This window comes from Diabrotica virgifera, chromosome 4, assembly GCF_917563875.1.
Source record: "Diabrotica virgifera virgifera chromosome 4, PGI_DIABVI_V3a".
In the NCBI taxonomy this organism is placed as follows: Eukaryota; Metazoa; Arthropoda; class Insecta; order Coleoptera; family Chrysomelidae; genus Diabrotica; species Diabrotica virgifera.
Genome location: NC_065446.1, coordinates 101,501,788 through 101,514,673, shown reverse-complemented (window position 1 = coordinate 101,514,673; position 12,886 = coordinate 101,501,788). Strand labels below are relative to the sequence as shown.

At 33.4% G+C, this 12,886-nt stretch overlaps 2 protein-coding genes across 5 annotated transcripts in view; both read right to left on the bottom strand.

Annotated features, from left to right (window-relative positions):
• Window positions 1–12,886, bottom strand: part of LOC114338870 (uncharacterized) — a 435,637-nt gene that overhangs the window by 236,398 nt on the left and 186,353 nt on the right. The window lies entirely within an intron of this gene.
• Window positions 1–12,886, bottom strand: part of LOC114338869 (uncharacterized) — a 456,134-nt gene that overhangs the window by 354,904 nt on the left and 88,344 nt on the right. Inside the window, exons 10-11 of one of the 2 annotated variants that reach the window (XM_028289498.2) lie at window positions 6,254–6,413; window positions 3,698–4,077 (exon numbers count right to left, since the gene is read on the bottom strand). The exons of the other annotated variant lie outside the window; for it this stretch is intronic. Of the exons in view, the coding sequence (XP_028145299.1) occupies window positions 3,698–4,077; window positions 6,254–6,413 (540 nt within the window). The remainder of the gene's footprint in view (window positions 1–3,697; window positions 4,078–6,253; window positions 6,414–12,886) is intronic. 2 annotated transcript variants of the gene reach the window in all.

Sequence of the window (12,886 nt, the reverse complement as noted above, 5' to 3'; positions counted from 1 at the left end):
GTAGTCACATAGTTATAACAAATTTTGTGGAAGTATAGAAAACAAACGTTTTCAGTGTTTCATTGTTAGATAAAATGACCTTCCATCAAGTAACGGTGGAATCCATCAATTATCTCTGAAACTTCTGTCGTTGGAACCAAGATTCTGGTGACAACCTGAATTCTACAATTTGCAAGGCAAACGAATGATGAATAACGAAGACTAGGGAGAATCTAAGATTGCATTCCACAACCCGTCAAATTATCTAGGTAAAATCCCATCGAATCTTGATTCCTTGTACTCAGATAGGAGTAAAAAGTGCATCTAAAAGAAAATGAAAGACAGTTGATATTTCTTTCCGTTTTAAAGTCAACCACCATTCTTTTACGTCACCCTTTGGGATCTTCAGAGAGGGCTGTGGTCTACTCTAAATCGTAACGAAAACCAACCGCCTTACTAACAATACATAATATATACATAATCGAAAACCTCTTACATACGGGAGTGCATATCGATTTTCACTTCAGAAAAAATCAAACAAGATAGAACTTTTTGTAATTTCATTAAGAAATGTTTAATAAACAACATATCAAAAAGTTTTACTCGAGAAGTGGCTGCTTCATATTTTATTAAACAAATGAACTACGAAATTAGATGTTTTTTTTTTAAATAACTCCGAAAATATAAATTTTACAAAAAACTGACTTGACCATTGAAAAATTCAGAAAATTTTACAAAAAAAACCTTTTATAAAGAATTTTCTAAAATTAAATCTGTATCTTCTACAATGTTTTATTTATAACGCTGAAGTCACCCTTCTCACAAACGTTGGCGGACTGTAAACTAACGTACGGCGAAGTGCACCCTTGAGTTATTTTAATGTAATTCTTTAACTAATGGATCAAATGAAATTTTACAAATTGAACATGAAAAAAGAATAATTAAGCTATCTTATGGTTATAATAGAAAGAAATAAAATATATGGGCATAAGTACGGTCTGGGCGGAAAGTGAGCCTTACATGAATTTTGTTTAAAAATGATTTAAAAATGTGTAACTAATACAATTTTTTTTATAAACTCTCAATTTTGCACAACTTACCTTTCAAGCATCTTACTAAATGATGTTTCATTCAAAAAAGATCTCAAAAATTTAATTCAAATGATATGACGTCTCAAAATATGTAATTTTTGAAATCTTCGTAGTTTTATATAATTACCACTATTTTAAGACGGTATTACTCAAGTTTGAACAGATGTATTACATATTTATAAGTGCTTTTTTAAATCTTAGGATGTAATCTTTAAAATGCACTAAATTATTTTACTTTAGAAATGAAATAAACTATTTCGTTTTAAGAAAATTAAGAAAGATAACAAAAATGTAATAAAAAAACCGAGAATTACCAGCTAAAAAAATGTTTATACAAAGTGACCAAAACTTTTTTCCATAAAAAGGATCAGAAAAAAAATTTTTTTAGCTCTTATACAGTATGTCTGCGTAACAAAGAAATATTGTATGCACTAAAGAACACCAGCAACGGAAAAATGAATAGAACATGAGTACATAGATGTCACCTTAAAGCTCTTTAATGAAATTTACCAGTCGGGTGACATACCCAATGAATGGTTGACCTCAACATTTATTTGTCTCCCAAAAAAAGAAAAATGCTAGATAATGCATCGGCCACCGCAACATAAGCCTGATGTCTCACACATTTAAAATGTTTTTAAAAATCATTCATAAACGCATTTACCAAACATTTGATATTGATATTGAAGAAACCCAATTTGGATTCCGTAGAGGCGTAGGTACCCGTGAAGCTCTCTTTGCATTCAACGTACTAATCCAGAGATGTTTGGATGTGAACCAGAATATGTACGTCTGTTTTATAGATTACAACAAGGCTTTCGATAAAGTTCGCCACAAACAGCTAATTGACGTCCTCAGAGCAAAACAATTACAATACAATGACCTTCGAATTATAACAAATCTATATTATAAACAGCAAGCACACATACGCATTAATGAACAAACATCAGAAGAGTTCGAAATTAAAAGAGGAGTGCGACAGGGGTGTGTATTGTCACCACTACTATTCAATGCATGCTCTGAAGAAATTATGCAAAGAGCTCTTGAGAGAGAAACAGCAGGAATAAAGGTAAATGGAACGCCAATTAACAACATTAGATATGCGGATGATACTATCATAATAGCAAATAACCTTAAAGACCTCCAAAAGCTAATGAACAAGATAGTTGAGTATGGAGAAGAATATGGATAAACATCAAGAAAACTAAATTTATGAGGATATCAAAAACCCAAAATAATGATGAAAGCCTGACAATTAAAGGTAAAACTTTAGAACAAATTGAAAACAACAACTATATTGGCACAATAATTAATCACACAAACGATTACTCCAAAGAAATCAAAGTTCGAATAGAGAAAGCAAGAACAAACTTCAATAAAATGAGAAAGGTACTTTGTGCAATAGAACTGAAATTAGACTTGAGAGTTAGGCTGGCAAGGTGTTAAATTTTCTCGACCCTGCTTTACGGGATAGAAGCATTAACACTTAATGCGTCGACTACTAAAAACTTGAAAGCATTTGAACTGTGGGTGTATAGAAGAATCCTGAAGATATCATGGATCGAGCATATAACAAACAACGAAGTCATGAGAAGAGTCAACAAAAGACTGGAAATATTGGAAACCATCAAGACACGAAAGCTGCAATACCTAGGCCATGTTATGCGTAATGAGAGATAAACATACTTCAATTGATTATACAGAGGAAAATCCAGGGCAAGAGAAGTGCAGGAAGGAGAAGAATGTCATGGTTGCGTAACTTGAGGGAATGGTACGGAATCACATCAACCGAACTATTCAGAGCAGCAGCATCTAAGATTATAACAGCCATGATGATTTCCAACCTCCGTCGCGGAGATGGCACGTGAAGAAGAAGATGGAAAAAACACCCTAGAACCTAAATGTCAAATATTTATCTCCATGCATCACATCCAATATGGTCTAGTCAGTCTAGCCGCTAGGATACCTGGCTTTCACCCAGGAGTGTAGGGTTCGATTCCTGGCATCGGAAATCCTCTATTGTGTCATATAAATAATAAAAACGTGGTATTATAAAAAAATCTTTTTTAATGGAAATAAAATACCTTGGAATTACGTTGTCAAGCTAGGAGACCTGGACAAAGAAGTCAGAAATCAACTACAAAAAGCAAATAGACTGACAGGATGTCTTAATAACACTATACGGCGAAGCCGACCTATTAACACTGAGATGAGGTCAAGAATTTAAAAAGCCAGAAGTCAGTGTAAGACCAATAATGACATGCATCAAAAATAAGACCCGTAACAGCCACAACACAAAGACTACTGGAAACGGCAGAGATGAGGGTACTGAGAACAATTACATGAAATACGCTGAGAGATCGAAAAGCTTAGAAGACAATGTAACGTACAGCTCATAAACGAATGGACACTAAATAGAAAAAAGAATGGAATACCTACATAAGCAGAATGGGGGAGACACGCGTGCTCAAATTAGCAAGTGTGATAAATCACCAATCGGTAGAAGTATCGATCGACTGTGCAAAAGGTAGAGTGAAAACCTGCCATAGAGGTATCAATCCGCCAATGAACAAGCAGAATTGCTTATAAATAGAAATAAGAAGAAGAAGAAGAATATTACAATTTACCTTGTTCCTGAAAATACAGATCCAGCCACTCATCTCTTATTCTCAACTCTCCATTTTCACGAAGATTAATAGATTGGTAGACCAAATGAGTACACAACCTTGGCTCAAAATTTTCTGGGTAGACCTCTTGATAGGCCATCCAACTGGCGTAAGTGCAAATCACTTTTAGTCCGTCGGTACCTATTTCGACAACTGGTTCTGGTACTGTAATCGGTACGCTTGGTTTGGTAGGCCTGCTTATTGGTTTTGATGGTATAAGAGAATATGGTTCGTTACTACCACCGCTAGACGGTTGTTTGCGTTTTTCTGTCGTTGGCTTGTATAATGCCTTTAGTACACAGGATGGTGCAGTATTGCTAAATGCTCCATTTCGACAGTACCTGTAAAGAAAAAAGTGAAGTAAGAAAAAAGAAAACAAAGGAAGTACAGGGTCGGGCATCAGTGTGACAAAGTCCAATTACTCGTTTGCCGTAAGATATAGAAAAAAAGTTATTTATACAAAGGTTAGGTACAAATAGTACCGTAACATAATAGTATATTACATACCTAGCGGGAAAGTACTCGGAAAGTAGCGGCAAGGTAGTTTACCGAGGTGCGAAGCACCGAGGTAAACTACAGACGCGAGGCTAGAATGAGTTCCCGCGAGGTTTGTATACTATTTTACTCACAATTGGTTAGTAGTTTATGGATTTCTAATACTCACAATCTACCAATAATAATTTCGTTTCAAATATCTGTATTCATTTTCATTATGTGATAAGATGAATTATATTAAGTAACCTGTGAGATCGTTGCTAGGTAACAAAACAAGTTTGTTGAATCTGACATTTAGGCGATACACGACGCCATTAATTGTACATATAATCAAATTGTGTTTATTTTACAAAAATGTCTGATAGTGAATTTGAATGTACGCCACCAGAACTGCGGGTAGCTGCAGAGAGAGCTACTGAAGGAATAATTCCTGAAAAAAGCAGGGAGAGGTATGGAAACACCTATGAACTATACAGTAAATGGTGCGTGGCTAAAGGTGTGCAGCATACCTCTGTAGAAAAGTGACAGATGCTAGCCGGGAAAGTACTTTACCGGCTAGCTGGGAAAGTAAAGTAAGTAATAAGTCGCTTCCTGATTATTTCAAAGGTTAGAAATCCATAAAGTACTAACCGATTGTGAGTAAAAATATTTTTAAATATACAGAGCCACCCGTATTGAAAGAGTGACACAAACTTTTGTTTTTTTTTAATGTAATACCTTTTATATTTTTACAGTTTTGAATTCTTTTCGATGCATTCTTTCATAAAATATAAACATAGGGTCTTGTTGTATTATAAGAGGTAGTTTAAAAGATAATTACGTTATTTTGTTAATTTAGTAGCAATATTAACACCATGTAGATTTGTAGTGATTAAGGATTACATTTAATTTATTTTATCCATTTATAATAGTTTTTGTCCCATCAGTTTTTTCTTGTAATCTTCTCGTAGTCCGTTGAAACCGATCTAGTAAACTTTAAAAAGTTTCTCTTCTTAGTTGTCGTATATCAGGGAATTGCTGAAGATAAATTCTCATTGCTAGTAGCACATTTTTGTTATACAATTCTAGCACAAAAACCATACTAATAAATTACTCATTAGAAAAATTCATATTAATACTGGTAACAAAGCAACTAGAATTATAAAAATAGTATAATGTCAAATGTTTAAGCAAATTTAGTGTCGTAGCCAACTAGGTAGACTATTGTATTCTTTTATTAATATTTTACGCACCAGCAATCTTAACTACGTAAGTATTTTGACATCTCATCCAATATTAATAAATTAAGAATCAGTCTAGATTAATATGTATTTTTTTTCGAAAAATTCTTATTGATTGAATATTTTCACCGCTACCTAACAATATTACACGTAATTTTTGTTGCAGTTAATGTTTGGCCTAAAAAATCACGAATAACTCACAAATTAAAGCACTTAGGTATAAGGAATGCTGAGGAAATAAAAAAGTACCATAAAATATAATTTCATTACAATACTAAAACACAGGATGTTTCATTTAAAAAAACTCAGACAATACTCATTCCGAGTTTCGACCAACCCTGTATACTAAAATTAAACGTTTAGTTATATTAATAATGTTTAACAATAGTAGACTGTATTAAAAATCGTTTAAACATGAATAGAAATTTTTACAGGGTGTGAATATTGCTACGAAATTAACAAACAAACGTAATTATCTTTTAAACTATCTCGTATAATATTACAAAACGCAAATTTTTTGAAAGAAACCATCGGGGACAACCAAAAATATAAAAATATATCTACAGGGTGTTCCATTAAAAAATAAAAATAATAATGTCCCGCTGTCAATACGGGTGGCCCATTATATTTGAAATTATTTTTTTTATTTTATGGTCCTATCTGTGTTCCAACTTTTACCTAAATAACTTTTTTCGTATCTCTTACGACAAACGAGTAATTGGACTTTGTCACACTAATGCCCCACCCTGTACATACAGGTGCTGGCTAAGAACGCTAACATGTACTATATCTTTTTACCTACTTTGTACTGGTGGGTGTTCCTCGGTCTGATACAAAGCGATTTGGACATGTGAAAGTTACGCTGCCACCATCAGCCACATCTTCACATTGTATATGTTGATTTCTTGCATTTTTGCAGATAATTTGTGATCCACTGGGTAATGACATTTTCGGGCATAGTACTAAAATTAATTTATTTAATAATTAATTCCTGTAAGGTTTTGTGAAATATCTGTGTATGAACAGAAATCCACAGACTGAAAGATATACACTAGTAATAAACTTATCTAAATATCTGGGACATGACCGTGGAGGGGGATACAACTTGCTCCAATTGATTATACAGGGAAAGATTCAAGGAAAGAGAAGCATAGGGAGACGCAGAATATCGTGGCTGCGCAACCTGAGAGAATGGTACGGATGTACATCAAATGAACTTTTCAGAGCAGCCGTCACTAAAGTCTGAATAGCTAGGATGATTGCCGACCTCCGTCACGGAGATGCTACTTAAAGAAGAATTAGCTTTGTTCACGCTGCAATTAAAGCTTTTGTTTTCTAGGGCGTCTAGATGGTTATTGGCATGGAACATAGAAGGTATATTAGAGACTGAAACCTATAAATATAAGCAATGCGCATATTGGATTAATCCTTCTTCTTCTTGGTGTACCTATCCGTGATAAACGTTGACGATCATCATGACAATCTGTCTTGTTTGCGACAGCACGAAAAAGCTGCACTGATGAAATAGGTTCTAAGGTTCTTCTTCTTCTTGGAAGATGCTTTTCAAATATTTTTCCTTGTAGGATGGCTTGTAGGTGCGCATGTCTGGATTCTGCAGCGTCTCCTTAGGAATTCCATCCAACACCCATAAGTCATGATACCCCTTGTCATGGTGTTATACCGTCTTAGTTTCCACTTATATTTTCCCCCATTTTAACTGCCTATATCTTCTAAACGGTTCAAGATAGAAATATGCGTTTTTCGCTGAAATGTTTTATTTTAGTAAAAGTTTTGTCTGAATGGATTGCATTTTTTATATCGCTTTCAAATACGAAATAAAAAATGGCGGATTTTTGAAAAAAACTTTGTTGACTTTTTTTTAATGGAACACCCAGTATATTTTTTTGTAAATTGAAAGAGAGGTCATTCACCTATCCAGCGATATAAAGTTTTTCAAAATCGGTTGTCAAATCACTGAGTAATTAATTTTTAAAATGAAAGGTGCAACGTGTATATTACATACTTAAATAACATAACTGAGCAAAATGATATTATGTTATGTAATTTCCACATTGCATCTCTCATTTTAAAAATTAATTGGTCAGTCATTTCGCAACCGATTTTAAAAAAATTTATGTCGCTGGATAAGTAAATGACCGTTTTTTCAAGACACAAAAAAATATACTGGGTGTTTTAATAAAAAAAGTCAACAACGTTTTTTTTTCAAAAATCTGCCATTTTTTATTTAAAAGCGATATAAAAAATAGTAATTTACCTAAAAACTTGAAAAAACGGTCATTTATCTATCCAGCGATATTAAATTTTTTAAAATCGGTTGTCAAATGATTGAGCAATTAATTTTTAAAATGAGAAATGCAATGTGGAAATCACATAACTTGCTTAGTTATGTTATTTAGGTATGTGATATCCACGTTGCACCTCTCATTTTAAAAATTAATTACTCAGTGATTTGACAACCGATTTTGAAAAACTTTATATCGCTAGATAGGTACAAAAGAATATACTGGGTGTTCCATTAAAAAAAAGTCAACAAAGTTCTTTTCAAAAATCCGCCATTTTTTATTTCGTATTTGAAAGCGCTATAGAAAATTCCATCCATTCAGACAAAACTTTTACTAAAATAAAACATTTCAGTGAAAACCGCATATTTCTATCTTGAGCCGTTTAGAAGTTATAGGCAGTTAAAATGGGGGAAAATATAAGTGGACACCCGGTACATTTGTTCCGTGGTGGGTTACGGAAACAATTAAATGAAATAATATTAATAAAACGCAAACAACTGTCAATACAATATTTATTTATTTTTGGTAAAAAAACGTGTTTTCCTTATATCTCGTAAGGGTTTGTTGTTGTTTTGCCCAGCGAGGGTTTTATGACCGACCGACGCCTGTTGGTGTGTGAACCAACCCGAGGCTGTGAATCGACTGACTTACAAACATCAGTTTGTCATTATGTGGTTTTAAGAAACGTCTTCGAATGCATTTACAAAGTGATTTATTGACATAAGGTCTGATAAGGTAACTATATAATGGGGAATTTTGTTTCCCATACATAAACTGAGACTGAATAGGCCATTAACATCTGGTTTTGTATAGAAAGAAATGTGAATTTTAAATGGCCCATTATATTTCATTTTGAAAAAGTTATTAAAAATTAAAATTAAAATTAGCATTTAAAAAGTCGTAAAATAGTAATCGAAGCATGTCGCCACACATTCTTCTTTTTGTTTTTATAGTGATGTTCTTATCCCCCAGTACCGGGTTCAGTTTTCCTATGGAGTCTCTTGTTTGTTCTATACTAAATTTACAATCAAGATGCAGTAGAAATAAACAAGCCAAGACACGTTAAATGCTACTAGAAGCACTCCCAAATCAATGTAGATACATAACATTGTAAATTCTAAATCATGATTTCCAAAGTTTATACATTGAAAATTATGATTCGGGAGTACCCCTAGTAGCATTTAACGTGCCTTAGTTTGTTTATTTCTACTGCATCTTGATTGTAAATTTAGTATAGTTTATTTTTTATACCTTCTTGTGTTGTTATTTTGTTTAATATTATGAAACCTAAATACTGGTACTTGTGTGTTCCGTTAATTTGTATACATCCTTATATTTCCAGCTGTTTTATTGCTGTATCCTCCGTTGTTAGGTAGGTATTCAGTCTTCTTTAGGTTTATTTCCATTCTATCCTTTGTATATTCCTCTTCCAGTTTTCTCATTATAAAGCTGAGGTCACTTTCGCCTTGTGCAATCACTATTTGGTCGTCAGCAAAATTTAGGATATATTGGTATTCGTTTCTTACTGGTATGTCCATTCCTTCGGTTTTTCTTTTCCATGGTTTCTGGGTTTTTTACAGGAATATTTTGAACAGAGTAGGGGATGTAAAGCAGCCCTGTAGTAGTCCCTTCCTTTGTCGTCTTAAATGGACTGTACATATATCTATTGCCCGTTTTGAAAGCTACTTTGTTATTTATTGTAGAGTGCTTTTACTTCTTTTATGAATATTCGTGGAACTGCGATGTCTTCCATCGTTTCCCATAGCTTGGTTGTAGGTACCGAGTCATAGGCCTTCTTTAGATGTACAAACGCCAGATGGACGGATCTATTTTTGGCCATTATTTTTCCTACTATTTGTTCAACTATGCAGATGTTATTTAAACTTGATTTTCTCGCTATAAACCCTGCCTGTTTAACGGTGATTGTACTAAGAATTATAAATATTTCTCTATCTATTCTTGTTCTCATGATCATTTTTCAGTGCGTCATTAATTATGACGTCATATACTGTATTGGGTGTGTCGAGACTTATTTCATGTAATTATTGACGAATCTGACAGATGCCACAATCGTACTTAGCCATAGGTGAAAAGCTTGTGGAATTAAACTAATTAGTAATTTAGTAGATTTGATTTTTACACAATATGTTAACATGTAAGTATTTTTTGTAAAGGGGAATAAAATTAAAAAGTAAACAATATTGTTAATTAAATTTATAAATATGGAAACATTAAAAAATGACACAAAACTGTCCATAAACTGTGTTTTTATCTTCTTCTCTAGGTGCTGTCTCCGCTTCAAAAGTTAGCAATCATCAGAGAGATCTTTATTTCTGAAACAGCGGCTCTAAATAATTCATTGTTATTACATCCAAACCAGTTCCTAAGGTTCTTCAGCCATGAGTTACGTCTCCTTACTATGGATCTTTTTCTTGCATAATGATCTGGAGTATTAGATATACATCTCTCATCACATGTCCCATATATCTCAGTTTTCTTGTTATTTGTTAGTTCTCGTTCCTTATGCGTAAGTCTCATTACCTCCACGTTGGCTATTCTATCTACTCATGAAATATTTAGCACTCTTCGGTACAAATCGAATGTCTCTAGTCTCCTCACGCCAATGACTAACTTTTAACGAACTAAATTCTAAACCAAAACACAAAATAATGCACAAAGACGTTGTGAAACACAAGTGAAGTCGAATTCGAAATTTCAAAATGACAGGTACACAAAATACTGACCTGAATAATAACCGTCACTTGACTCTCTGACACTTCTAAAAAATGGCCAAAATGGACGAAGTTTTTGTCAAATGTTCGTAATACGTGTATTTGATTGGCTAGAAAAAACGCGCATTCTAAATATCAACGAATCAAAGGTAGGTTAGGAATAGACATCTTATGTATATAACCATTGTAATGCTGCATTATTTTTGTGTTTAATCACGGAGCTACCGCTTTTTCCGTCTCATCTAACTTAATGCATTAGAGAGAAATCGAAAAACTGTGACGCACTGAAAAATGATCATGAGAACAAGAATATATTAGAATTTTTACAGCTTTCGCCGCGTTCCCTCTTTCAGCCAACGTCTTTTTGTTTTTTTGTTCTGCCATTCTCCGTCTCTAAGATCTCATCTTTCCATGGCCTCGTCCAGTTCATCCCTCCATGATCTACGGGGTCTACCTCTTCTTCTCTTTCCTATTGGGCTCCAATCCGAAATCTTTGATATCCATCTTGTACGATCTGCTGTTCTCACATGTCCATATCAAATTAAAAGTTTTTTTTTGATGTAGCTGAGTATGTCTTGTTCTACTGCCATTCTTCGTTTTATCTCCTCATTTCTAATGCAATCTATTCTTATCACTCTGATGCTTCTTCTCATGGACTCCATTTTTCTTGCTGTGATTTCGGACCTGTTTCGTTTGTTTATTACACAATTGTCTGTTCCATAAATCATTACGTTACGTACCAAGGTGTTATAATATATTATCTTCTTTGTATTTACGTTAATCTGTCTATCCCTCAGTACCCCGTTCATTTGTTTAATACATGTTTTTTTCTGTGCTAATCTGCTGGTTGCCCGGTGGTTCCATCCTTTGAGAGTATGAATCCTAATTATTTGAATTTTTCAGTACCGTTAATTTCCCTATCATCGTCCATTTCAAAGTTTCTCACTGATTCTTGTTCTCTTGTTAAGTAGTGGGTCTTATCTAGGTTTATTTTTAGTCCATTTTTGTATATTTCTCTTCTAATTTTTGGAGCATGTAGGACATATCTTCTTCATCTTGAGCAGTTACCACTTGGCCATCTGCAAAACTTAATATGTACAAGAAGTTGTCCTGGATTGGTATTCCCATTCCTTCACATTTCCTTTTCCATGGTTTTAATATTTGTTCTAGGAATATCTTGAACAGTGTAGGAGATGAGAAGCATCCCTGAAATGAGCCTTTTGTGGTCTTAAATTCGTTGGAGTATTTATTTTTAATAACTCCGGTTTTAACTCTCATAAAATTCTACTCTAATAATAGTAAAGAGCCGGTATACGAGGTGTGCAAGTACTTGGAGGGGATACGAGAAACGATGGTCTGTCATATGTCGTATAATCCGTGTATATTAATATACATACACACAGATTATTCAACATATGACAGAAGCTCGAAACAAATGACAATCGATGAAAAGCCCTATGCGCTATGAGCTTCGCTGGTATCGCCACCTACCTAGCGGATTTAATTACTAATATAACTTTCGCTTTAATGAGAAAAGTGTTGCCTATCTTCTGTGAGTTTAGCTGGTGTGGCTGGTATCGCCACCTAGCGGGTGACTAGTACTGTTTCGGCCGAAAATTTAAAGAGGAAAGGAGAAAAGTAAATAATAATTGTTTCAAACTTATTATTTAATTTTTATCGTGTAATATTTACAACGCAAGAATTAATTAGATTGTAATCGATGGTCAATATCAGTAAGTACAGAATTTATGATTCATTACGATTATTTTTTTAAGATTTAATTTATTATTTTGACGTTATATTGACTAGTTTCCTTCTTTCCTACTTCAGATACTTTTATAATTATCGTGTAGATGGCGCTAAATGAATAAATTAATTATTATTATAGAACATAAAAAACGACATTTTAGTATTTAAATTGTAACTATATTTAAGGTAAAAATATATGCCACAGCTTTGGCCAACTAATATTTTTTCCTATTAATGTTTTCAATTTCAATATTTTAAATTAATCACTTTGACAGTTAGGTTAAATTTCCAGAAAAAGTTCACTGACTTGTCACTACTGGCGCTCACGAACTTTTAAAATCCCCTCTACCTACGAGCTCACGGCGGATAGCGGAGAAATATTGCAATTTTCTTAAATAATTTGTATTGTCAAATTGACGTATACTTCATACCTACTGTCACTGAAGAAGAAAAATTATACATTGCTCCACAATATTGATATGAAATGCAATTATTATATAAAGGTAAATTTATTTATATGTATTTTGCTAACAGTACTGCATTTTAATAACTAATTTTATTTACTACATACACTTGTTTATGTTTTAATAACATAACCTGAATCTGACTTTCTCTACTTATTATTTTTTTGGACTATGGCCTTGACAATTA